Source organism: Mus pahari, chromosome 17 (assembly GCF_900095145.1).
Source record: "Mus pahari chromosome 17, PAHARI_EIJ_v1.1, whole genome shotgun sequence".
Lineage (NCBI taxonomy): Eukaryota > Metazoa > Chordata > Mammalia > Rodentia > Muridae > Mus > Mus pahari.
In genome coordinates, this window is record NC_034606.1 from 47,692,898 (window position 1) to 47,719,187 (window position 26,290).

Here is a 26,290-nt window from a genome sequence, read left to right on the forward strand (position 1 = left end):
ATCAAGGACATTGGAGCATTTGTTATACAGGATGCCACGGTTCCAGAAGACTAAGTTTCCATGAACTTTTCGCCTCAGGACTGCTTCTAGGTTTCTAGTTCTGTCATGCGTGTCACTACTGGAGTGGATGTAGCAGTTCAAGAAGGATTGTAGACTGTTGTCTTGGGACACAATTGAGACAAGGGTGGGGAATGAACCAAGAATCTGAGTTGCAGATACAGAACTTGTTTATTGGACATCAATAAGACCAAACTGGGGAGAAAGACAGAGCCACTGACCCTGCTCCTAAACCACTGCACAGAGTTAGTAGAGCTCTGGAGTAACTGGCATTCCATAGATGCCATAATCACGGGGAAGGGGTGTCCGGCTGGCACTGAGAAGGTAAAGTGCTGTGAAATGCAGGTGAAGAAGAGGAAGAGCTCCATGCAGGCCAGAGGCTCCCCCAGGCATGCTTGGCAGCCTGTATGTGGAAGAAGGCTCCACTCTCCAAGGCCCCCTGGGGAGAGACAGGAAGCCAGGCATCCCAGAGGTACCTGCCACGAATGGCATGAAGGCCTCAGGCTTCACAAAGTGGCCCTGGGAATCAAGGAATTGTTCAGGATGAAAGCGGAGGGACTTCTTCCAGACAGTCTAATCCTTCAACACAGAGGACAGGTTGGGTATGAGGTTCATCCCCTGTCAGTATGAACATGATGTGAACATGGACATGGTGAGTCTTATTAGACACTAGTCACCAAGTTCACAGACACAGCCTCTACCACACACACTGGATGCTTTCATATATACTAACCACAGAAGTTTCCCAGCTTTCATTAATACTATGACATGGATATGTGATAAGTGACAGATGTACACCGTGTCACCGGTATTTGTAAGTAATGGCTGTTACAACAACTCCTGCCATATTTTACCTTGTTTGCCTTTCTAGGTTGGGATTCTAAAGTACAGTTATTGCTCTTGTTTCTATTCCCATATTTCCCCAGGAGAAGTTGGTTCTGTTTAGTTGAGAATTGTGTTGCCTAAACTTCTGTACTCCATAATTGGGCAGATCAGGTCAGCAGGTAGCCTACAACACTGACTAGACATTGGAAGAACCCAGGCCTACCTTAGGAATAAGGGAACCCTGCCCTTTGATCTCAGGGGAAGTCCTGTGTGGCAAAGGTATTGCAATGATGGCTGCAAAGTGCTACACCTTATGAATGACAGCATTGGTGAAGGGCATGAGGACCTGGTCTGCCATCCCTGGATGCCATACCTGTGCTATGACCTTGTCAATATCCTGTTTCATTCAGCCTGGAAAGACAACATCCCTTCAGTTAAGGAGACCCAGTGTGGTGTCCTTGTCCTTCCACTATGGCTATGTTAACGGGTGGGTCCATGGGAGAAATATGGCCATCAACCTTACAGGAGTTTGGGTTAAGCCATTACTGGGAGCCATGCAAGTCCCAAGTAATCTTATGAAATGTGCCTCTACCCTCCTCCTCTTTTCATTACAGTCCCAGTCAGGCTGACTCTGCACATGTGGATGCAAGATCATGAGCAGCAGGGCCCAGGTCAGAGTGATTGAAGTGGTCATAATCCTAGCACCCAACTGGTCAAGGAAAACTAGATATAGATTTGCTTCGTTGAAGCTACTCTCAGGGTTCTCCTTTGCCTAGGACACAGCAGGACAGCAGACACAGTGTAGAGACTGGAGTGTCCCATAATACCCCCTGATGACTCCAAGTGGTTACACTTCGGTGTCACTGGGTTATTCACAGCAAAATGGACACCAGATCTCATAGTCTCACCTTTGTCTTACCCACAAAGGCATCAGTCAGGTCTCAAGGTGGCTTGTCAAGGTCCTAGGCCCTGTTGTGCTCAGTCAACATCTTATCCACTATGGTGAGAAATGTCTTTTGCACTGGGAAGGCTTTGTCAGCCAACCCTCGGATGTGCAGAAGAATTGAGAATGTGTTCAGAACCTGTAACGGCCATAGAATATACTAGGCCTTCTTGCTGCCTTTAATTTAACAAGTTGCATAAGAAAGAACTCTAGTAATAATATTCATTGTCAATCTTCTGGCTCCTATTCTTGTGGTTGACACTTCTAGAGGTCTCCTTTCCAAATCTCCTGTCTATACCCTCCAGTGGGTTGATGTTCAGCACAGAATTTGCTCTGCAGGCTGCCCTTGAGCCACCTACCTCAGGGATGAAGCCAATTTTCTTTTTCATGCTTTCTCCCAATACAGTTAGCATCTTGATTATGTAAGGGTCTTCTTACTCAAAGCAATGGGCACAAATGAGAGAGGCAACCACATTGAACCCGGCTTTGTCCAGGAGGGGGAAAGGATTGAGGGGACTACCTGGGAGGGGAGATGCAAGTAAAAGTTAGGATATTGTTCCCACCACCCTGTCCCCACTTGCTGTCCACACATATCACTCACCAGCTTGAGTGGCCAGCCTCCTCCATCACCCACTGTCCAGTGATTTCTTGCCCGGACCAAAGTTGCACAGGGTTGACACAGAGAATCACCTCTGCTCTTGCCACTCAGGCCCATGAGGTGCAGGGACCACACCTGCAGGTACATCTATGTGTAACCAAGTATACCTGACTGTGCCACCCTCTTCCCTCTTCATTTCTCTTCTCCTCTGGGATCAGTGCTTCCTATAAGCTCACCCTTCCCCCCAAACACATGTCTACCACCCTCCAGCATGCTAAGGAGGCTCCAAAATGGATTTCAGGGACTTTTTAAAATTTCTTATCTCCATTACCACCTGTATCGTGCCCTGATCTTCCTCTACTCATTGTCTCTCATGTGTGACTTTGATGCCATCTCTGCCCCCACATTGTATTTTGCCTTTAGCTTTGAGTCCACAGCCTATGTAATAAAAGAGGGGTATTTCAGGGCAGTCAGCATTGTCCTCTCCTGCCACAGACTGGACTCAGTCGATCCTTCAACCTGTGGGAGAATCAGGGTTCTGGTATTCAGGTGGAAAAGGAGTCAGCCGCAAGTGACAAACAGATGCAAACACAAGGGAGTTTTGATCTGAATGTAATTTCTCAAAGTGAGCATCAGTCTTATGATACTGAAGAAAATAAGGAAATTAGGTGACACATCAGCCAAGGTACATTGAGGTTACCTGATGCTTAATGACTCTACACAAAACAGAAGAATGCATACATAAAGACTAGCAGGAACTAAGCAATGTAACAACTGAGACAAAGTCAGCTCTATCTAAGGTCAGCTATATTCTTAGAAGACAGGTATGAGGTTGTTATGCTCCCAGGGCAAGGGCTTTCATGCCCAAGCCATAGTTCTAATTCTGATTTATTGTTTAACCCACCACCAGCCAGCTCTTAGTAAATACCTAACTATGCTATTCCTCTGGGCTAGTGAAAGTATGTGCTAGGGAGTTCCACTCTAGCTAACCTTCTCATGAATAATGCAATACCCTAGTTCCTCCTAAAATCACAGCCCAATCTTCTTCCTATACCCAAGAGTGACCTTGCAAGAGCCAGAAAACTGTCCTGAGGCACCTTAGTATTTCATCACACAAGAAGAAACTCTGGTTCTTTGAGATGGGCAGTGTGGCCAGAGAGGTCACAGCAGCAGGAGATTCAGGCAGGCACAGCCCCTCTCTCCACTCAGTGTCCTGACTGACATCCTACACTAAACCTCACACTACGGTAAGACCTCCTCTTTGACAAGACCATAAGGGACTTCTGACCTCTATGGACACTGCTCTATCAACCAAACCTGAACCCTATTGTAACATCCTTCTTCACCTCCTGGACTTTGACCCCCCAAATTTTTGCCTTAAAAAATCCCATTGGATGCCACAAAAAAACTTCATAAGTCTATCTCCTCTTGTGGGCCCAGATTGCTATCTCAAGCCCCACTATATGCGGCTATGGACATCATAACCTTAGTTACCATCTACCACTAAGTCATTCACCTTGTACAAGCTATATGGCATATTATCTATGTCCACCTGTAGCAGGTTACCCAGCACAGGCCATGGTACAGGGCCTGGTGTGTAGAAAGATGACTGTGAATATGATCACAAACCACAGGCCAGTCCCAGTCAGCAGCTCCATCACAGGCCCACAGCTGCCCAGTCTTCTTATAGACCAATAACCAACACTCAATAAAACACCTAGGATCAGGAAGCTCCAAGCTTAGAGCTTAGCCTATCACCTTATAAAATAGTGCCAGGGTTGCCCTATGCCCTCTGCCTTCAGCCCCAATCCTGTGTTTTGTTTGGCTAAGCATAGGGTGGGGGCGGAGATGTTCAGTCCCTTCCTGGAGCTGAGCATGCTCAGCTAAGCATAGTAGGAACATGGCCAGTAGACCTCTCCTTCAAGATGGATGATTTGATCATTGTGTGCAAACAAACACCTTGAATGCCATACTTGCAAATCTTTGGGGGCTTGAGAACATTGCCTCAGAGAGGAATAAGATCTCCTAGTTCTTCATGGAGCACTTTGTTGGGAGGACATGAGAAGTGACTGACATCCAAATAGTGGCTTCTGTGGGGTTTTGAGCAGTGGTAGGCTGTCTCCTGCAGTTGAGGGAAAGAGGCTAGAGCCCCTAGGGGCAAGAGAATGGCAATAGGGGAAGACATCTAGATTCCCTGGGGGTAAGTGGGGTCATTGGTGGAAGGTAGCTGGAGCATGTGCCATCTTCATTATAGGTCTGTGGTCATCTAATTGATCAGGCAGCAAGACATATAACACGGGATTTCTCAGACCCAGTCTGAGGGAGCTGAGAAATGACCTGATAATCTTGGGGGCCACTAAGTTAGGACAGGAACTTTTCATATGCAGGCCTCTGTCTCCTATTCACCCTCTGTTTCTTGGTGGGTCAATCTCTCCTGGCAACTGACTTCCACATGGATAGGTAGGGCAGCTTTCTCCTCATATGAGAGGCCTATGGTCAGAGCAACCAGCAAAGAGGAAACCAGAAAGATGACTCCTGAACCTTCTACCAAATGACATTTGTGTTCTGGGCACTGCAGGGCACACCACACATGGCATCTCACCATTCACTAGGGTCAGTGAAGCCTCAGTCCCTGTTCTTGCTGGATCCAGACCTCTGAAGATCAAAGGCTCAGAAGTCTCAGTGGAATCCACTCAGACTCTGTCTGCTGCACATTCAGAGTGGCAGAAGTAAGGCAGGGGCTGAGCGGTGACCACACCATGCAGCACCACAACAAGGACTACACATGGGCCTCCTCCTCTCTGCTGCCCATGCCACCCCGCTCTGACCACCTGTGTGTCACTGGAGCTCGGACATGACTCCATGCTTATTGCTGGCCTAACCCCCCATGTCTGCCTCCTCCTTCTTAGCTCTACCAAACCCAGTTCTCTAGAATGGTTCCCTAGAATAGATTGGGGCAGAAACAAGAGACTTCTCAAGTCACAAGTTGGCCTGAAAGGAGACCTGCATGGGAGTCAGGTCACCAGCATGGATCATGGTCAGTATTGGATTAGGGAAACAACTTGCTCAGGTCACAGACAGACTCAGGCTGCTGGGTTCCTCCTGCTTTGGTCCAGGATCGTTCCAGGGTAACTTCTAGTGCTTGATGTTTAAACTTGTATGTCAGTGCTGAGACAACACATGTGGCCTCTCATCTCTGTCTGTGTCGTACATCACATTATCAAAGAAAAGCAGTGGTACTGACAGTGTGCTGTCCCCAGTGGGGGATGGGATGACTCAGTCTGGATTTTCCTGCATCAAGTAAGTGAGCCCTAATGAGGTAATTGCACAGTCAGGTGAGGGATGTCACACACTGTGTGCTGTAGGAGGTTTCTTCTCTGTCTCCACCCCTTGGGAGAGGACCTGGATGCTCTGCTAACCATCTGCATGCTGGCACTCTCTACTTCCCTTCATCCTCAGTCCATGTCTTCTCAGCCATGTGAACAACTGTGGTCTGTCAGGATCAAGTGACTTTAGGGGTACTGAGGTCTGGATATTCATGTCAGAGCACAGATGTGCTATGTCCACAACAGGAAGCTGGGATTGAGCCCATGGCCTTCGTTGGGCAGCAGTGCTCCCATGTTTTCAGTTCTTTCCACACATTTCTACAGATAATTGATCACTGTCCTTTGGACTCCACTGGAAGAGCACAGTTGGATCTCGGGCACATCTCTTCTGGACTCTGTCCTGTGCACCATTTGTTCTCTTTTCTGTCTTCTATCTACCATGTTTCCTTGAAATGATGATCAGCAGTGAGTTGCAGGGCCCTCTCTATGTCTTCATACTCTCCCTAAGCATTCTGGGAAGTGTGATATGACTCACTTGGATGATTGTGACTCTTGATGTTTTCCTTAGGAAAGCTTAGTTTGAGCATTGGATGGCCAAGGTTGGCTAGGGTTGGTGATGCTTTCATCCTAGGATGGTTAATGTACTCCTCATGGTGTGAGCCCACAGTGGTACTATGGTCCATTACCATGGGCTGGTACCTATGAAAACTCAAACCATAGAACCAACACTTGTAATGATAAACTTATATGTAACAAAATGTGAAGTATTGATAATTAACCTCATAGATAATTCCTGGGCAAGTATTTTGTGAATTCCTTAAATGAACAAAAGAGGACTGCTAAGCAGGATCATGACACTGAACCAACTACCATTTCCACCTCCCATGCTGAAGAAGTAGTTGGGGTTTGTAAAACTGTTCTCAGATCCAAATAGACTTCTGTTTGCAAAGAAAATAGTCTTAGTGTCCCAACCATCAAAGAACTAAAGCCAAACTGGTTTTTTTAGTAATAGTTAAAAACATCCAAGTCACTTCCTGACTGCTGAAATGATTTGGTGGGTAAACACATGCCTCCCAGTCCAACACTCTGATTTCTAGCTGTTGGAACCACATAGTTCTTCCACTCCTTCTGGTTGAACCAACTTCCCTCCTACATCAGATTACATGGGTAGCATACAACCCTACATATACCTCAGTATAAAATAAATAAATAAATAAATAAACAAATAAATAAAAACTAAAACTTCTTTAACATGGTCACTGTTAAATGGGAGGAAAAGAAACAAATCAAGGGAGGAAGATACTAATGGCACCCAAGAGGTCTGATAAGACAGAATGAGAAATTAAATTGTATATCAAATATGTGAAGCAGGCATGAGCCAAAGGTTTGCAAAGGCAATTGAGCCAAGTGTACAGACAAGCAGCCAACAATCACATAAACAATGCCCACTGTCACTTATTATTAGGACAATTAAGCCACAACCACACTTTGTGGTTCTATCAAAACAGCCCTGGAAACACAGGCTTCCAGGGGTCAGAGCTTGCAGAGCCTTGTGCATTCTTCATAGGATGTCAACCATGACTGAGAACAACTGTATAGGAATTCCTCAACAAAACTACTAAGGAGGCTATAGCCCAGGAGTTTCCCTTTGAAAATACATACAGAGTCAAAGGACTCTCCCCGAAGTGTCATTGGACATCCATGCCCTAAGCTACATGGTTCACAAATGTCCAATGACAGAGAGACAAACAAACAAAAGGGACAGTAGTTGTTCCCCTTTTCCATGGTAGTAAGCTCCAAGACCATTCTAAGATGGCTGATAGCACTGTACTACAAAACATGCTGAGGCTTTTCCTGTGTGGCTGAAGGGAGTGTACATGTGTCTTAGTTAGGATTTTACTACTGTGAACAGACACCATGACCAAGGCAAAACTCTTATAAAGAACCACATTTAATTGGGGTTGGCTTACAGGTTCAAAGGTTTAGTCCATTATCATGAAGGTGGGAGCATAGTGGTGTCTGGGGAGGCATGGTGCAGGCAGAGCTGAGAGTTCTACATCTTCATCTGAAGGTTCCTAGAAGAATACTGGATCCCAGTTAGCTAAAATGATCATCTTAATGCCCACCCTCACAGTAACACATGCACTCCAACAGGACCACACCTTTTAATAGTGCCACTCCCTGGGTCAAGCATGTACAAACCATAACATGTTCATGGGGGCCATACCTAAACATAGCATATTGCAAATTATATTTAGTCCCACTTCAAAGGTCCCATAGTCTATAGGAGTCTCAACAATGTTAAAAGTCCAAAGTTCAAGGTCTCTTCTGAGGTTCCTCCAATCACTTAACTGTAATACCCAAAGCAATACAAGAAACAAGCCAGTTAAAGTTCAAACACTGGATCTCCATGTCTGCTGTCAAAGCAGTCTTCAGCTCTTCAACTTGTTTTTCATCTTTGTTGACTGCAACAAACTTCTTTCCCCTGCACTGGTTCCATTCCCTGTTAACAGTGTTTTTCAGCAGATAGCCCATGGCTCTGTCATTTCTAACATCGTGGGGTCTCCAAGGCAACTTCAATGCTACAGCTTCTTGTTTCAGTGTCTGGGATCCACACATGATCTTCTGGGCTCCTCTAAAGAGCTGGTGTCACTTCTTCAACTCTTTCCTCTGTGACACTCTAAGCTCAGATTGATTCACTCCACTGCTGCTGCTGCTCTTGGTGATCATGCCATGGTACTGTCATCCCCAATATGCTGGGGTATTCTGCTGCAAGGAAGCTTTATCAACAGCTCCCATGGATTCTCTTCAAGGTGCCAAACCTCAAACCTGCATGACCCCTTCACTCCTGGACTGTTAACTGCAACTGAGGCTACACCTACACTAGTGGCCTTCTGTGGCTTCTCACAGTGCCAATACTCAGCTGCTCTTCATGACCCCTTCCTACCTTCAAAACTGGTACCACTTTGGTGACTCTTACACCTTATCAAGTACAGCTGCTACAGGAGTACTCAGCTACCTCTGGAACACTGCTTCTTTGTGCTCTCAGAAAACAACTCCAAGATTTAATCTCAGTGAGGCTGCTCTCTTCTTATTCACCGCTAATTTGTTAGCTCCAGCTAAACAGCTACAATTGTTCCTTTAGTCCCTTTATTCTGGATTGTAAATTCAGTTCAACTTCACCAAAGATGCTGAGTCCTACTGCTTGCAGAGGCTGGAACATGGCCTTCGTCTTTGCTCTATTACAGTTTCACTAGCTTCCTCTTTTCTTCCTCCTTCTCGCTGTAAGCTTGGTCAACCTGGTAGTTGCTCTGTAGACCAACTTTGAGCAAAGAGATCTGCATGCCTGTCTCCTAAACAATGGGACTAAAGGTTTGATCCACTATGCCTGAATTTAAGCTTTTCTTAGTCCAGAACTTGCTCTGTTCTAGGCTGGCCTTGAACTCAGAGATCTGATTGTCTTTGCCTACTGGGGATCAAGGTTTGTACTACCAAACCTGAATCTAAGTTTAGCTGGGTGGGATCTTGCCCTAAGATCAATATTCCCTTAATTCAATTTAATATCCTTGAACACAAGATTCAGCTCCATTTTAAGTCTTGGTTCCTCTTTAATACTCAAATCATATATTTTATATTTTTCTTTCTCAGATTGCTATGCTTGTTTAAAATGCTCTTCATGAGCCTAACCAGAGAACAAAGTCTATGATGGGCATCTCTGACACTTCCATTGTCAATGCAATTAATCTGAGCTGAGAGTTCTACATCTTCATATGAAGGTTGCTAGCACAATACTGGTTTCAAGGCAGCTAGGATGAGGGTCTTAAAGCCCACATCCATAGTGACACACCTACTCCATCAATGCCACACCTCTTAATAATGCCACTCCATGGGCTTAGCATGTAGAAACCACCACAATGACACAGACACACTTGCATTATGGATGTAATAATCAAAGATGCCTGGCTGTTCTATGGTCTGCTATCCACATTCCTTCATTAGTGTGTGTTCTTCTGGTCCAGCTTCTCCATAGAGTTCTCCAAAATGTTGCTGCCACACACCAGCACACATCCCTCATGTTATACCTTGAAATCAATGATTTTCCTTGATGACCTGATCGCATAGCATCACCACTGTGCACTACTTGTTGCTTCTGAAGTCCTATGCCCATCTCTGACCAACTCTGCCCACATGACATCTTGATTTCAGAGTTGGGCATGAAGCTTGGGTGGGCAACTATGGACACTGACAGAAGGTATACACACACCAGTGTCTTCAGCAGAAACCTCTGTCCATTGATCAGAACCTCCACATTAAAGGCCACCTGTAAGGGGCACACATATCTGCAGTGTTGTAGCAAACAAAGCAAGGGATCAGAACACCTCAAAAGGAGAGGCCCATCAAACTAAAAGAATCAGGTCTAGCACACAGGTCTCAATGTCTTGGCTCTGCATACAAGGCTACTTTTCTTGTGTGTTTGGTAATTATTGTACTCAGGCCCTCACAGATGTTGGGCAAATGTTCTATCACAGATCTACAATCACAGCCTGAGATGTGGACCTTGTAGCTAAGAATGTCATATCTTCTATGTCATCTCAGATACGCCCACCCAGGTTTGACTCCCAGCACACGCAGGACTGTTTACAACTAACCGAAACCAAGTCCCTGGGGAAACTTATATTCTATTCTGTCCTCTGGGAACACCACATGCGTACAGGCTAATACCCATTAGTTATTCAATACAATAAATGGGAGAGGTAAGACTAAGAAGAGTGTGTAGAAAAAAGATGTGATTGTTTCTGTAGGCACAAGGAGAGGTCCTATGACATATACTTTCCCTAGCATGGTGAGTGTTTGGTCCTGTTCATTTAAAACAAAAAGGTGACTAGTGATGAGCTGTGGCAGTGTCCTTAATATTCCTATTGAAATAGAACCCATAGGAGAACTTTTTTTTCACAAAATCAAAATCAAAATCAAAGTAAATGTCTGCACACAGCTGCGTTTCAAGGCAGACCATGTAAGTCATGGTCTTGGGATGCTGTAGGCTGGCCTCAGATTATATGGAGTCTAAAATGAGCCTTGTGGAGTATCACATGCCTTAGGACTGTCCTCCCTGGCCCCAGTAATCCCACAAACCTTTAAGACTCCAAAATATGTGACCTTTCCCAGTCAGTGACATCTAGTACATTTTTTTATACATGATTGCAGGGAGTACACTTCTTGGTCTGGACAGACACACAGGACAGTTGGGTCCTGGCCCTCTTCCTGACTTCTGACATGCTACAGCAGATTTCTTCCACACCCTTTGACTCCAGCAAGCCTGAGTGTGAAGTCAGCAGCTCTTCTAGTTGTGAGAGCAGACTTAACCACCATTTGTGGCACTTCAGGGTCTTGGGGACCTATGTCAACATTGTCACGAGAACAAGAATGGTGTTGTTTCCAGCACAAACCACTTGCATTTTCCTCAAAGTACACACCCTTGAGTCTGACTTTAGTTTACAGTGTGTGACCAACCCAGCACCCATTCATAGTTTGTTTTGTGTAATATAGGGTCATGCACTGAACATCAGCACGAATCTGAGTTTCAGACACAAAACTTGTTTATTGGACATCAGTCAGAACAATCTGGGGTGATGGCTGGAGCCATTGACCCTGCTAGCGAACCACTGCACAGAGCTGGTAGGGTGCTGGAGTAACTGGCATTGTATAGATGCCATAATCACTGGGAAGGGGTTGTCCAGCTGGCACCGAGAAGCTAAATCGCTGCAGGAGGCAGGTGAAAAAGAGGAAGAGCTCCATGCGGGCCAGGGGCTCCCCCAGGCATGCTCGTCGGCCTGTATGTAGAAGAAGTCTCAGTCAGATTGGGACCTGATTGGTGCTCCACCCTCCAATGCACCCTGGGTAAAGACAGGCAGGAAGGCACCTCAGAGGCACCTGCTGAGAATGGCATGAAGGCCTCAGGCTTCACAAAGTGGTCCTGGGCATCCAGGAAGTGTTCAGGATGGAAGCGGAGGGGCTTCTCCCAGACAGTCTCATCTTTCAGCACGGAGGACAGGTTGGGGATGAGGGTCGTCCCCTGGCAGGAGGCACATGGTGTGAACATGAACAGGGTGAGTTTTACTAGACCCTTACAAAAGTCACCACATTCACAGGCACAGCCTGCACCACACACACTAGATGTTGTCACATAAACTCACCACAGAAGCTTCACAGCTTTCATGAATACTGTGACACAGAAATGTGATATGACAGATGTACACCCTGTCACCTGTATTTGTAGGTAGTGACTGTTACAACCATTCCTGCCATATTTTACCTTGCCTGCATTTCTAGCTAGGGATTCTAAAGTACAGTTATTGCTCTTGTTTCTATTCCCATACTTATGAAGGGGAAGTTGGTTCCCTTGAGTTGAGAATTGGGAATGCCTATAATCTAGTCCTTCTTAACTGGGCAGATCAGGCCAGCGGGTAGCTGGCAACACTGACTAGACCCTGGAGGGACCCAGACTTACCTTAGGAATAAAAAAGCCCTGCACTTCAATGTCACGAGAAGTTCTGTGTGGCAAAGTCATTGGGATGATGTCTGCAAAGCGCTGCACCTCATGAATGACAGCATTGGTGAAGGGCATGCGAGCCTGGTCTGCCATGTCTGGAAGCCGCACATGCCCTATGACCTCATCAATTTCCTGTTGTACTTTGCCTGGAAGGACATTATCCCCTCAGTTAAGATGCTTCAGGGGGTGCCCCTTGTCCATCCACTTCCTCTCTTTTAAGAGGTGGGATCATGGGAGAAATAAGGCAACCGTACTTACTGCAGTATGGGTTAACTCAATGCTGGGATCTACAAGTGTCCCAAGTAAGTTTAAAGAGTGGGCCTCTACCCTCCTCCTCCTTTCTTGCCAGCCCCAGTCAGGCTCACACTGCACATCCAGATGCAGGATCATAAGCAGCAGGGCCCAGGACATTGTGGTTGAGGTGGTCACAGTTGCAGCACCCAACAGGTCAAGGACAACCAGACGTAGATTTGCATCATTGAAGCTACTCTCAGGGTTCCCCTTTGCCTAGGACAGAGCAGGACAGCAGAGTCGGTGTAGAGGCTAGGGTGCCCCAATAATACCCACCCAATGACTTCAGGTGGTTACAATTCAGTTTCACTGGGTTAGTCACAGTGCAATGGACACCAGATCTCACACTCTCTCACCTTCTCCATCTCATCCAGAAAGGCATCAGTCAGGTCTCGAGGCGGCTGGTCAGGGTCCCAGGTCCTCTTGTGCTCAGTCACCAGCTTATCCACCATGGTGAGAAATGTCTTTTGCCCAGGGAAGACTTTGTCAGCCAACCCTGGGATGCGTAGGAGAATTGGGAACGTGTTCAGAACCTGTAACAGCCATAGAATGTTCTAGAACTTCCTCCTGCCTTTCATTTAAAAAGTTGAGTAAATAAGATTTCTAATGATCGTCATCATCATTATTTCAATGTACGCATGATTTGAGGAGTGCTACTGCAACTACAAAGATGATGTGGTCTGGGATGAACATACAGAGTTAGTTCTTACCTAACTACATGACTTCCTGGAATGAAAGTCATGCATCCTACTTTCCTGGCAAGCTCCTTACCCTCTGACCATCTCTCTGGCTCCTGGGTACATGGACTTAGTGTTGATCTCAGCCACTCTTAGTTTCCAGCCTCTTCCATGATGGACACAGGCCCATTTTTTTCCCACCCATCACCTGAGTCCTCCTTGATTCTAGCCTTCAGGCTCTATCTACTGCATGGTGGACAAAAAAGTTTACTACCCAGAAAATCTCACAGATGTTGGTGGCTTCCATGTGGGCAAAGGGCCAGGGTCTCAGCTTCTAGAAGCCCTGACCTTGGTCAACTTCTCACTTCCCTTTTGCTGTCTGTCAAGCTCCAGTCTCCTATTACTGTGGTGGACACTTCTAGATGTCTCCTTTCCAAATCTCTTGTCTACAGTCTCCTCTGGGAAAAATGAATAGCGTAGAATGTTCTCTAGAGGCTGCCCTTGAGGCTCCTACCTCTGGAAACAAGCCAATATTTTCTCCCATGTTCTCTTTCAATACTTTTAGCATCTTGATGAAGTCAGGGTCTCCATACTCAAAGCGATGGCCATAAATGAGAGACACAATCACATTGCACACGGCTTTGTCCAGGAGAGGGTAAGGATTCAGGGGACTCCCTGGGTGTGCAGATACAAGGAAATTTCAGGATATTGGTGATATCTCCCTGGCCCCACTTGAACTATACACCCATCACTCACCAGCATGGGCAGTGAAGACATCACAGAGGTATTCAACCTCTTCCATCACCCACTGCTCCAGTGATTTCTTGCCCAGGCTGAAGTTGCGGAGGGTTGATGCAGAGAATCGCCTCTGCTCTCGCCACTCAGGCCCATAAGGAGCAAGGACCACACCTGCAGATACATCTGTGTAAAACCAAAGACACCTGGCTTTGGCGCCCTCTCCCACCTTCATTTCTCTTCTTCTTTGTCAGTGTCCCCTATACCTCACTCTTCCCCCAGTACATGTCTCTACCACCCTCCAGCATGCTCAGGATGTTCCATGATGGATTTCTGTGACTTTCTGTTGCAATGCTTAACTCCATAACCACCTGCATCATGATCTGACCTTCCTTTGCTCACTGTCCCCCTTGTCTGACTTTGATGCCATCTCTGCCCCCACACAGCCTTTTGCCTTTAGCTTTTTGCCCATAGCCTAGGTGTGGAAAGATGGGCATTTCAGGGCGGTCAGCAGTGTCCTCTCCACAGGTCACCAACACTTCCCGTATCACCTTCAGTCCGTTGATCACGACCATGTGGTTCCAGCCCATCTGCAGGCTGAACACGTCACCATAGCGGTTGTGAAGCTGAAGTAGAGGGACAGAGCACATAGGAAGTGGTTGTCCCCACATATCATAGAACCAGGCTCACTATGCAAACATGGGCAAGATGCACATATAGGTTCCAGTTTGTGTGTGTGTGTGTGTGTGTGTGTGTGTGTGTACATGCACATGGATGTGTGTACGTAAACCTTCTTCCACATATATCCGAGAAAAATGCTCATTATTGAGCTCCATCACCAGCATAAAGATGCCTACCACTGTGGAATCTTATCTTTTAAGTTCAGCAAAGGAATCACAGTAGATATGGCCACCCAGTTGTTACATTGCCAGAGCCACAAAATTGTCCTGAGGACCCTTAGCATTTCATCACACATGAAGAAAATCTGTTTCCTCCAGGTGGATAATGAGGCCAGAGAGCACATAGCAGCAAGAGATTCAGCAGTCCCCTGTCTCCACTCAGTGTCCTGACTGACATGCATTAGACCTCCCAGCAGGCCAAGACCTCGGCTTTGACAGGATCATAAGGGACTTGGCACCTCTATGCTTGCTGCCCTCCCCAACTAGACTGAACCCTGTTGTCACATCCTGCTTCACCTCCTGGACTATGACCTCCAAAACTTTTGCCCCAGAAAGTCCCAGTGGCTGCCACCAAAAAACTGATAAGCCTGTCTCCTCTTGGGAACCCAGATCCCTGTATGACCTGTTGCTTAACCCCCACTATGTGCTGCTAAGGACACCATAACATCAGTTACTATCCTCCCCTACTTTACTCACCTTGTACAAGCTGTATGGCATGTTATGTATGTCCACCTGCAGCAGGTTACCCAGCACAGGCCATGGCACAGGGCCTGGTGGGTAGCAAGAAGTCCAGCGCTGGCGCTGGTGCAATATGTCCACCAATACTATGAGGATGACTGTGAATATGGCCACAGGCCACAGGCCAGTCCCATTCAGCAGCTCCATGACGCCCCACTGCTGCCCAGGCTTCCCAAAGACCAATGACCAACACTCAATGCAACACATAGGATCAAGAAGCCTCGTGCCTGGATCCTGAAACTATATAAAGGAGTACCAGGGTTGCCCTTTGTCCTCCAACCCTAATCCTGTGTTTTGTTTGTCCATGTATAGGGAGGGGCCAGAGATGATCAGTCCCTCTCTTGAGCTGAGCAAGCTGATTCTGCTGAGCTGAGCATGGTAGGTAAATATCCAGTGGACCTCTGCTTCAAGGAGTACGATCTGATCATTGTGTGCAGAAAAATCATCTGGTATGGTACACATTCAAAGCTTTGGTGGCTTGATGACATTGCCCAACAGAGAGATGAGACCTCCTAGTACTTTGTAGAGCAGGGGTTTTTGTTGTTGTTTTTTGTTTTGTTTTGTTTTTGGCAAGACATGGGGGTTGACTGGCATTCAGTCAATGGCTTCTCTGGGTGTGTGAGCTGTCAGAGCTGTCTCCTGCATTAGAGGAAATGAGGCTGGAACCCCTATGGGTAAGGGAAGGGCATTGGGGGAGAGCAGCTGGATTCCCTGTGGGTGAGTGAGGGCCACTGGGGGAAGGGAACTAGAGTATTTGCAATCTTCAGTACAGGTCTGTAGTCAGTTGATCAGGCATGAAGATATAAAATGCCACATTCCTCAGATCCAGTCTGAAGGTGTTGAGTAAGGGTCTGGGAATCTTGATGGGCCACTAAGTTGGTTCAGGTACTTACGATATGCTGGCATCTGTCTCTTATTAACCCCCTGTTCCTTGGCGTGTCAATAACTCCTGGCAACAGTCTTCGTCATTGACATAGATAAAGCAGATTTCTCTTCAGACCAGAGGACAGATTGGGTTGCATTGAGGAAAACAGAAAGATGACTCCTGAGTCTTCCAGCAAATGGTGCTTGTGTGCTGGGCACTGCTGTGCCATAGCACATGCCAGCTCACCATTCACTAGCACCAGCATAGGCTCAGTCCCTGTCCTTGCTGAACCACACCTCTGAAGATCAAAGGCTCAGAAGTCCCAGTGGAATCTAGGTAGGATCTGTTGCACCTTCTGTGTGGCAGAAGGGAGGCAGGGGATGAATGGAGACTACACCATGCAACCCTACAGAAAGGACTATACACCAATATCCTCCTCTTAGCTGTCCATACCTCCCCTGCACTGACCACATCTGTATCACTGGGGCCTGTGGGTGACTCCATGTTTATTGCTGGCTTGAATCTTCTAAGCCTGCTTCCTCTTCCTATCCATGATCCTTGGCACTGCCCAATCAAGATTCACGTTTTGATAGAATGGCACCATATGTTGGGGCAGAGACAAGGGACTTTCCTGAGCCACAATTTGTCCTGAAATAACGACCTACATGTTAGGCAGGACAACAGCATGGATCATGATCAGAAAGGGGATTAGGGAGACAACTTCCTCAGGTTACTGACAGACTGGGGCTGTTAGGTTCCTCTGGGTTTGCTCCAGGAACCTTGTAGAATAACTTCTGGTGCCAGATGATTAAACCTTATGTCAGTCTGGGACAACACATTAGGACTCTCATCTCTTCCTGTTTGTGTCATACATGACATTACATAAGACAAGCAGAGGTGTTGACTGTGTTCCATGTCCCCAACAGGAAGCTGGGACTGAGAACCTGGACATCAGTGGGCAGCAGGTCTCCCATGTTTCCAATTCTCTGCAGTCATGTGTACAGATAATTGATTGCTGTCCTTTGAACTCTCTGGAAGTAGACAGATGGAACCTGGGCACATCTCTCCTGGACTCTGTCCTGTACACTGTTTATTTCCCCCCTTTTTGCCTTTGATCTGTCTCGTTTCAGTGAAATAGTAACCAACGTGCGTTTAAGAGCCATCTCTAGGTCTTCTGTCTTTTCATAAGCATTCTCAGAAGTGGGAATTTACTCAGGATGATTGTGACTCTTGAGGGCTGTCTTGGGAAACCTATATTTGGACAATTGATGGCTGAGGTTGGCTAGTATTGGTTACACTTTCATCTCTGGATGTTTGCTGTACCTCTCATGGTGTGAGGCCATTACCATGATCCATTACATAGGAAACTTCAAAGCACAGAATCAATGCTTCAGATGATTCATTTGGCATGAAATGCAATGCAAAGTATTGAGAATCAACCTCATAAATAACTCCTGGAGAAGTATTTTGTGTATTTCTAAAATGCACACAAAGGGGACTGCTGAGCAGGAGCATGACACTGACCAACCTCTATTCTAAAGAAGTACATGGGGTTTGTAAAACTGTTCTGCAATTCAAATAGACTTCTGGTCACAAAGAACATAGCCCAGGCATCCAAGAACTAAATCCAAACTGGGTCTTTGTAATAGAGCTTTAGAAGCCATACTGTAGAAGGTGTGTTTTAACTCCTTATGGTAGAAACAACTCCCTCTTAACTCTGCATACACACATGGCACACCCATCCACCTACACACATATAATAAATAATCAAATGTTCTTTAACAAGTTCACTGTTAAAAGGGAAGAAGAGAAGCAAACCATGTCACTCCAAACATCTGACTAGACAGTAAGAGTCAGAAACAGAATTGTATATCAGACACCTGCAGGAAGTATGAGCCAAGGACTTGCACAGACGTTTCTGCAAAGTGAGCAGACAAGCAGCCAACAACCATATAAACAATGCTCACTGTCACTTATTATTAGGACAATGAGGCCACAACCTCATTTTGTGGTTTTATCAAAACAGCCCTGGAAACACAGGCTTCCAGAGGGTAGAACTTGTGGAGTCTTGTGCATTCTTCATAGAATGTCAACCAGCACTGAGGACAACTGTACAGGAATTACTCCACAAAACTACTAATGATGCTATCACCCAGGAGTTCCATCTGAGAAAACATACAGAAGGCAAATGAAGCTCCACAAAAGGTCATTGGACATTCATGCCAATAGCTACATGGTCCACAATTGTCCAATGACAGATAAACAAACAAAAAGAGGGACTAGTGGTCCCCTAATTACATGGTACCAAACTCTAAGACAATTCAAAGATGGGAGATAGAACTGAACAAAAACCATCCAGTGGCTTTTTTTTTATGGTGCTGAAGGGAGTAGACTTGTGTCTCAGTTAGGATTTTACTGTTGTGAGCAAACACCATGGCCAAGGCAACTCTTATAAAGAACAACATTTAACTGAGGCAAGCTTACAGCTTCAGAGGTTTAGTCCATTATCATCAAGGCAGGACTATGGCAGTGTCTGGGCAGGCATGGTGCAGGAAGAGCTGAGAATTCTACATCTTCATCTGAAGACTTTTAGAAGAATACTGGCTCCCAGTCAGCTAGGATGAGGTCTTAAAACCCACACTCACAGTGACACACCTACTCCAACAGGGCTATACCTTCTAATAGTACCAGTCCCTTGACCAAGTATATACAAATCATACCATTCCACTCCCTGGACCCCATGGGCTTCTTCAAACAAATTAGTCTTTCAGGGCCATACCTATAAAAAAAACCATAATGCAAAATACATTAGGCCTACTTCAAAGGTCCCCATAGTTTAAAGCAGTCTCAACAATGTTAGAAGTCCAAAGTTCAAAGTCTCTTCTGAGATTCATCCAATCACTTAACTGTAATCCCCAAGGCTAGACAGGAAACTAGCTGGGCAAACTCCGAACATCTCCATGTCTCATGTCCAAGTGGTCTTCAGAGCTCCAACTCCTTTTTCATCTTTGTTGACTGCAACAAACTTCTTTCTCCTTAGCTGCATCTACTCCATGTTAGCAGCTCTACTCAGCAGATGGTTCATGGCTCTGGCATCTGGAATATCATGTGGTCTCCAAGGCAACTACAATGTTACAGCTTCTAGTTTCAGTGATGGATCAACACATGATATTCTGGGCTTTTCCAATGGTTGAGCATCCCTTTTCCAGCTGTGCTTTCTGAAGTACTCTAGGCTCAGGTTGATCTACTCTACTGCTATTGCTGTTCTTGGTGACCATTCCATGGTACTGGCATCTCCAATATGCTGGGGTCTTCTGCTACAAGTACACTTCACCAATAGCCTCTCATAGTCTTTTTTTATGGTGCTGAAGTGCACTGGCAGCTTGCCTCTTTACTTTCTTGAAGAAGTTCCCTTCCCCCCTCCATGTTCCTTCCTGCAGCAAGCGCAAGGCTTCCTTCCCCTCCCTGGCTATTCAAAGAGGGCTCGGTCTGATGCCAGAATGTCGCTATCTCTGTTCCATAAACACACCCCTTAACAAAAACCCCTCTGAGGAGCCACAAATTCCAGCTTGAGAATAGACAAACAGCAACCTCCTTTGCCTCCTTTTTGCCGAGGCTGGCACTCTCACTGATAAATGGCTAAGGACTTCCCAGGTGCAGCTGGCGCCTGTCCTTGGGAAAGAAGCAAAAATCAAACATCCTTGGGGAGATTAGGATTCCATGCTTGGATCGTGAAATGAGGGTAATCAGGGGTCACAGCCAGCTGTGACTATTCGTAAACACATACTAGTTCGTGATAGTACCATAAAGTTACTCCCCAGGTCAGAAGCATTCCCCCTCCCAGGCGAGAGATCCCACCTTGATGTCTGAACACATGATATCATGTTTGAAAAATGACTTGCCTTGTCACCTTTCCCATCACCCTAAAAGTCAAACAATCCCTGACAATGCTGTATAAAAATGCCAAGCACTCTAGACTCGGGGTCACACTCCTGTCCTGCACAGTGGGAAGTTTTGCAATCTGATTCTGACTCAAATTAATAAAAACTCGTTTGTTTCTTTGCATTAGGCCCAGTGGTTCTTAAAGCTCTCCTGGGGGGAAACTCGGAATTGCGTACACAACATTTGGGTGCTCATCCAGGATTCTCCAGCAGATCCCTGGAAACTGCAGTCTGGAGAGTCTAAAGTTGGCCAGTGAGTGTGGTAAGTGTCTGTGTTTTTGTAGTGTTCATTGTTCCTGTCTGTTCTTTCTGGCCATATTTTCGCACAAGGAAAAGCCTTGAAGTAACAGTGTAAGTGGCAACAAGTGGCTAAAGTGGACTCGCTGGGCAGTCATGGCCATAAGAGGCAGGAAGATGTTCCTGACTCCAGGTCCAGGATGGACAAGGTACCCACCCATTGGTTGGAAGTGCTCAAGGAGAGACCTCTGCACAGTCTACTTCTGTATCTGCCTTGCTTCTGCTTTCCAGGGTGGGAGTCTCTGAGTCCTTAGTGCTTGGATTTACCTTTGTTTCCAGTCACGATGTGGCTAATTCATGTGTGTGGTTCTGTCAGTGGTGGTTCTGATAGTGTTTAGTCTCATGTTATACTGGATGGTGACAGATGCAATGGCACAGGTTAACTCTCACTTTTTTCCCTCCCACCCTCTTAACATTGTTTTAGCTCATTTTGGGGATGTAAAACCAGAGCTCACAATCTCTGTGGGCATGAGCAAGAAGAAAATGCACATATTACAGATCGGAGTGGCCCAATTTCAGAGTACGATGGCCACCAAAGGCAACTTTCCATCTCCCCTTGGTGCTAGTGGTGGAAGACAAAGTGTTCCAGAAGGTGCAGGGGCATCCAGAACAAGTCCCCTACATTGTAGTCTGGAAAGATTTGATTGCCAACCCACAACCTTGGGTGAAATCTTTCCTATTGGCCCTAATCAACATTACTTTGCCTCCAGGAATCATGCCCACTCTGATGGCAGAAGAACAAAAGCGGGAAGTCTCCCAAGTTTTCAAAGCCCCTCTATCCCATTTTCCCACCACCTTATACTCAAGCATCAGCTCTGAAGGAGGCAGTGGCCCCTGCCTCAGTTGGAATTCTGCCTCCCCCTTTGCCCCTGAAGGAGGGACTGTCCAGGTGCTTCTGTCCCTGGTGGGACCCATGCAGATGTATCCACTCCTGGAGTTTCCACCTGTGCCCTCCACCCATGGGACCTGTGCACATATGTCCTCCTCAGGAGATTTCCCTAGCAGAGCCAGAGGTCCCTGAACTGCTCTACTCCTGCCCATGGATACCCTTTACAACAGAGGAAAAGGAATGTATCATCCTGGAGGTCCAAAAGAATGTTCCAGGTGCCAATGGCATTACAACTCAGAATCAAGCTGATATTGATGAGGGATTCCCTCTTGGGAGCCCAGCTTAGGATTATAGTACAGGGACAGGTAAGAAGTGTCTTCAAGTCTATCGCCAGTCTCTAATGGCAGGTCTCAGGGCAGCTGCCAAGTGGTCCACAAATTTGGCTAAAGTTTATAATGTCAGGCAGAAAGATAATGAAAGCCCAACAGAGTTCTTCAAGAGGATTGTGGATGCTTTCCACTATTATACACACTTAGATCCCAAAGAAATGGAGAATTCTAACACAGTGGTGCTGACATTTATAAATCAGTCAGCACTGGACATTAGAAGGAAGATACAGAAACTAGAAAGACTAGGGGAAAAGTTATTGAGAGATTTAGTGGAAGTTGGGGAGAAAGTGTTCCATAACAGGGAAACTAACGATGAAAAGAAAATTAAGACAGGGAAGATATTAAACAGAGATCTATCCAAATTCCTGCTAGCCAATGGTAACCAGGACCAGAGAGAAAGGAGGTGCCAGCTCCGGAACATCACAGAAGGGAAAGAACCTAGAGAAGGCTGCTGGCCAGAGGTTGTAGAAGGCCACTGACCAGCCTTAGCTCCAATGTGCCTACTGTAAAGAGGAAAGACACTGGGCCAGAGAATGCACAAAGAAAAAGTCCCAAAACAAGACTATGGTCACTGAGAAAGAGGAAGACTGAGGGAGTTGGGGCTCGGACCCACTCCCCTAGCCCAGGGTAACCCTTAGAGTGTGTGTAGGGGAGCCTCTAGACTTCCTGGTGGATACTAGAGCCCAACATTCAGTGCTCGTGAAAGCTGAAGGGCCATTTTCTAATAAGAAATCCTAGTTCCAGGGAGTACAGGGACCAAACAATACTCATGGACTACCAAAAGGACAGTGGACATGGGAATGGGATGAGTGTCTTACTCCTTCATAGTGATTCCTGAGTGCCCATACCTCTTACTGGGGAGAGAACTACTAGCCAAAATGAGAGCCCAGAGTTAATTTGACCTTGGGAAAATCTGGCTAATGGGCCAGAATATCAGTCCAATCCAGGTGCTGACATTTGAACTGGCCTCCGAGACTGAGTATAGACTATATGAGTCACCAGCTGCCCCCAACAAGACCTGGATGCCTAGCTGGCAGGATTTCCCCAGGCATGGGTAGAGACTGGAGGCATGAGGCTGGCAAAGCATTGGCACGCTGTATTTGTAGAGCTCAAGCCAGGAGCAGATCCAGTACAGGTCCTCCAATATCCCATGTATCAAGATGCACAGAAAGGGATCATTCCCTGTATCTGGAAACTGTTGGCCTTAGGAATCCTTAGGTCACGCCAGTCAGCCTGGAATACACCATTATTACCTGTGAAGAAGCCAAAGTCCAATGACAACTGCCCTGTCCAGGATTTATGGGAAGTTAATGGCAGGGTAATGGACATATACCCAATGGTACCTAATCCTTATACCCTATTGAGCTCTACCTCCAGATTGGAAATGGTGTTCCGTTCTGGACCTAAAGAATGCTTTCTTCAGCTTACCACTGGCTCCCAAAAGTTATAAATAATTTGCCTTTGAGGGGCATGATCCTGAAAGAGGCATTAAAGGACAACTCACCTGGCCTTACCTGCCTCAATGCTACAAGAATAAACCAACTATTTTTAATGAAGCTTTGCATGAGGATCTGGGTGAGTACAGAGTCAACAACTCAGATATAACTCTTATGCAGTATGTAGATAACCTGCTAATTGCAGCAGAAACCAAAAAAGGATGCAAGAAGAGGACCCAGAATATCCTACAGGCTGGAACTTGCCCCCACCCCCTTGTTTTATCACCTTATCACCAACTTTCTCTTTTCCATCTCCTTCACAAATTAAGCTTGGCCGACCTAGAACTTGCTCTGTAGACTGTCTTTGAACTCAGAGAACTATACAACTGTCTCCTAAGCAGTGGGATTAAAGGTGTGGTCCACCAAACCTAGATGTAAATTTTTCTTCACATAGAACTTGTGCTTTTATAGTCAGGCCTATCAATATCCTACTCCTGGCAGCAACTTCTGTATGAGTTTTATTGCTGTGAACAGACACCATGACCAAAGCAACTCATATACAGAAAATCATGTAATTGGGACTCTCTTACATTTTGAAAAGTTTAGTCCATTATCAAAGCTTGATCATGGCAGCATCTGGGAAGGCCTGATGCAGGCAGAACTGAGATTTGCCTCCCCCCTTTCTTTTCCTTTAACTTTTTTCTACACTCCAGTCTACATTTCCCTCCTAGTCCACATTCTGATTGTTCCTCATCCCATATGTCTTCTCCCTGTCTCCAAGAGGATGTCCCCATGCCACAATCCTCCACCATACCAGACCTCCCTATACACTGGGGCCTCAAGGCTCTTGAGAGTTAGGTGCATCTTCTCTCACTGAGTCAAGACCAGGCAGTCTTATGTTGTATATGTATATCAGCTGCTGTATGCTGCCTGGTTGGTGTCTCAGTGTCCGAGCAATCACAGGGCACCCAGGGTAGGTGAGATTGCTGGTTTTCTAGAGTAGATGTGCTCCTCCTCAGCTTTGTCTAGCTTTTCCCCAATTCAACCGCAGGGATCACCAGCTTCTGTCCATTCATTGGGTGTAAACATCTGCATGTGACTCTTTCTTGGGGCTTTAAGATGACAGTAGGCTATGTTCCTGTCCGTAAGTATAACATAACATCAGTAACAGTGTCAGGTCTTGGGGCCTCCCCTTGAGCTGGCTCCCAATTTGGGACTATCACTGGACCTCCTTTCCCTCCGACTCTTCTAAATTTTTGTCCCTGCAGTTCTTTCAGACAGGAACAATTCTGGCTCAGAGATTTTGACTGTGGGATGACAAACTCATCCCTCCACTTGATGCCCTGTTTTTCTACTAAAGGTGGACCCTACAAGTTCCCTCTCATCACTGTAGGGGATTTCATCTATGGTCCCTCCCTTTGAGTCCTGAGAGACTCTCACCTCCCAGGTCTTTGGTATATTCTAGAGGGTTCCTCCAACTTCTACCTTCTGAGGTTGCCTGTTTCCATAATTTATTCTGGCCCTCAGGGATTCAGTCCTTTTCCACCACCAATACATAACCACCTTCCCCTATTCCACACCCCACCTGCTTTCCCAACCCAGACCCTCCCTTCCTACCCCCACCCCCATGATTCCTTTCTTCTCCCTTAAAAGTGGGATTGAGGCATCCTCACTTGGGCCTTTTAGTTTGTTAAACTTCTTGAGATCTGTGGATTTTATCCTGAGTATTCTGTATTTTATGCCAAATATCCACATACTAGTGAGTAAATATTGTATATATCCTTTGTGGTCTTACTTACCTCACTCAGGATATTTTCTAGTTCCATTCATTTGCCTGCAATATTCATGATGTCCTTGTTTTTAATAACTGAGTAGTGTTCCATTCTGTAAATGAACCACATATTCAGTATCCATTCTTCTGTTGTGGGAATCTGGGTTGTTTCCAGCTTCCAGCTATCATAAACAAGGCCACAGTGAACATAGTGGGACACCTGCCCCTGTTGCATGGTGGGGCATCTTTTGGGTATATGCCCAGAGTGATATAGCTGGTTCTGCAGCTAGATTTATTTACAATTTACTGAGGAATCTCCAAGTTGATTTCCACAGTGGTTGTACCAGTTTGCAATCCCATCAGCAATGGAGAAGTGTTCTTCTTTCTCCACAATCTTGTCAACATGTTCTGTCACCTGAGGTTTTGATCTTAGCCATTCTGAGTGGTGTAAATACTTTGGTTTGCATTTCCCTGATCAATAAGTACTTTGAGCATTTTTGAAATGCTTCTCAGTGATTTGAGATTTCTTTGTTGTGAATTGTGTGTTTTAGAACCCATTTTTTGATTTGGTTGTTTGGTTTCTTGGTGGTTAAATTAATCACTTCTTCATATATTTTGGATATTAGCCCTTTATCAGATGTGAGGTTAGTGAAAATTTATTACCAATACCTAAGTGATCCCAAAAATTCTACCAGAGAACTTCTTCAGCTGACAAACAACTTCAGCAAAGTGACTGGACATAAAATTAACTCAAATAAATCAGTAGCCTTCCATTATACAAATGATAAATGGACAGGGAAAGAAATTAGAGAAAAAATGCCCTTCACAATAGTAACAAATAATATAAAATATCTTTGTATGACTCTAACTAAGCAAGTGAAATAGCTGTATAATAAGAACTTCAAATCTCTGAATAAAGAAATCAAAGTTCTCAGAAGATGGAAAGATCCCCCATGTTCATGGATTGGCAGGATCAATATAGTGAAAATTGTCGTCTTGCCAAAAGCAATCTACAGATTCTATGCAATCTCCATCAAAATTCCAAATCAATTCTTCACGGAGTTAGAAATGGTAATTTGCAAATTCATCTGGAATAACAAAAAACCTAGGATAGTAAAGACTATCCTCAACAATAAAAGAACTTCTGGTAGAATCAGCATCCCTGACCTCAAGCTGTACTACAGAGCAATAGTGATAAAAACTGCATGGTATTGGTACATTGACAGGCAGGTAGATCAATGGAATAGAATTGAAGACCCAGAAATAAACCCACACACCTATGGTCACTTGATCTTTGACAAAGGAGCTAAAACTAACCAGAGGAAACAAGACAGCATTTTCA

The 26,290-nt window shown here is 45.7% G+C and overlaps 1 protein-coding gene and 1 pseudogene across 3 annotated transcripts; both read right to left on the bottom strand.

Annotated features, from left to right (window-relative positions):
• Positions 1-285: 285 nt before the first annotated feature.
• Positions 286-4,081, bottom strand: LOC110334883 (annotated as a pseudogene).
• Positions 4,082-11,356: 7,275 nt separating this feature from the next.
• On the bottom strand, positions 11,357-25,012 carry LOC110334835 (cytochrome P450 2D3-like). Of its 3 annotated transcripts, XM_029548249.1 has the most exons (10): positions 24,977-25,012; positions 19,193-22,994; positions 19,006-19,064; positions 14,024-14,176; positions 13,782-13,942; positions 12,947-13,123; positions 12,665-12,806; positions 12,258-12,445; positions 11,681-11,822; positions 11,357-11,580 (listed from the first exon to the last, which is right to left on the bottom strand). In XM_029548249.1, the coding sequence occupies exons 3-10, from the start codon at positions 19,025-19,027 to the stop codon at positions 11,402-11,404; spliced, it is 1,164 nt and encodes a 387-aa protein (XP_029404109.1). In that variant the 5' UTR covers positions 19,028-19,064; positions 19,193-22,994; positions 24,977-25,012; the 3' UTR covers positions 11,357-11,401. The 3 variants fall into 3 exon arrangements, with proteins under 3 accessions (XP_029404109.1, XP_021072463.2, XP_021072462.2); XM_021216804.2 differs by lacking the exons at positions 19,006-19,064; positions 19,193-22,994; positions 24,977-25,012 and adding exons at positions 14,457-14,628; positions 15,379-18,754; XM_021216803.2 differs by lacking the exons at positions 19,006-19,064; positions 19,193-22,994; positions 24,977-25,012 and adding exons at positions 14,457-14,628; positions 15,379-18,754 and having other exon boundaries at positions 12,581-12,806.
• Between the last annotated feature and the right edge of the window lie 1,278 nt (positions 25,013-26,290).

Coding starts and splice junctions, on each gene's coding strand:
- LOC110334835 (XM_021216803.2), bottom strand. CDS start 15,627: ATGTGTTGCATTGAGTGTTGGTCATTGGTCTTTGGGAAGCCTGGGCAG. Junction 12,446..12,580: donor TGGGACACTTGTAGATCCCA/GCATTGAGTTAA, acceptor ATGTCCTTCCAG/GCAAAGTACAACAGGAAATT. Junction 11,581..11,680: donor CTTCATGCCATTCTCAGCAG/GTGCCTCTGAGG, acceptor TTCTACATACAG/GCCGACGAGCATGCCTGGGG.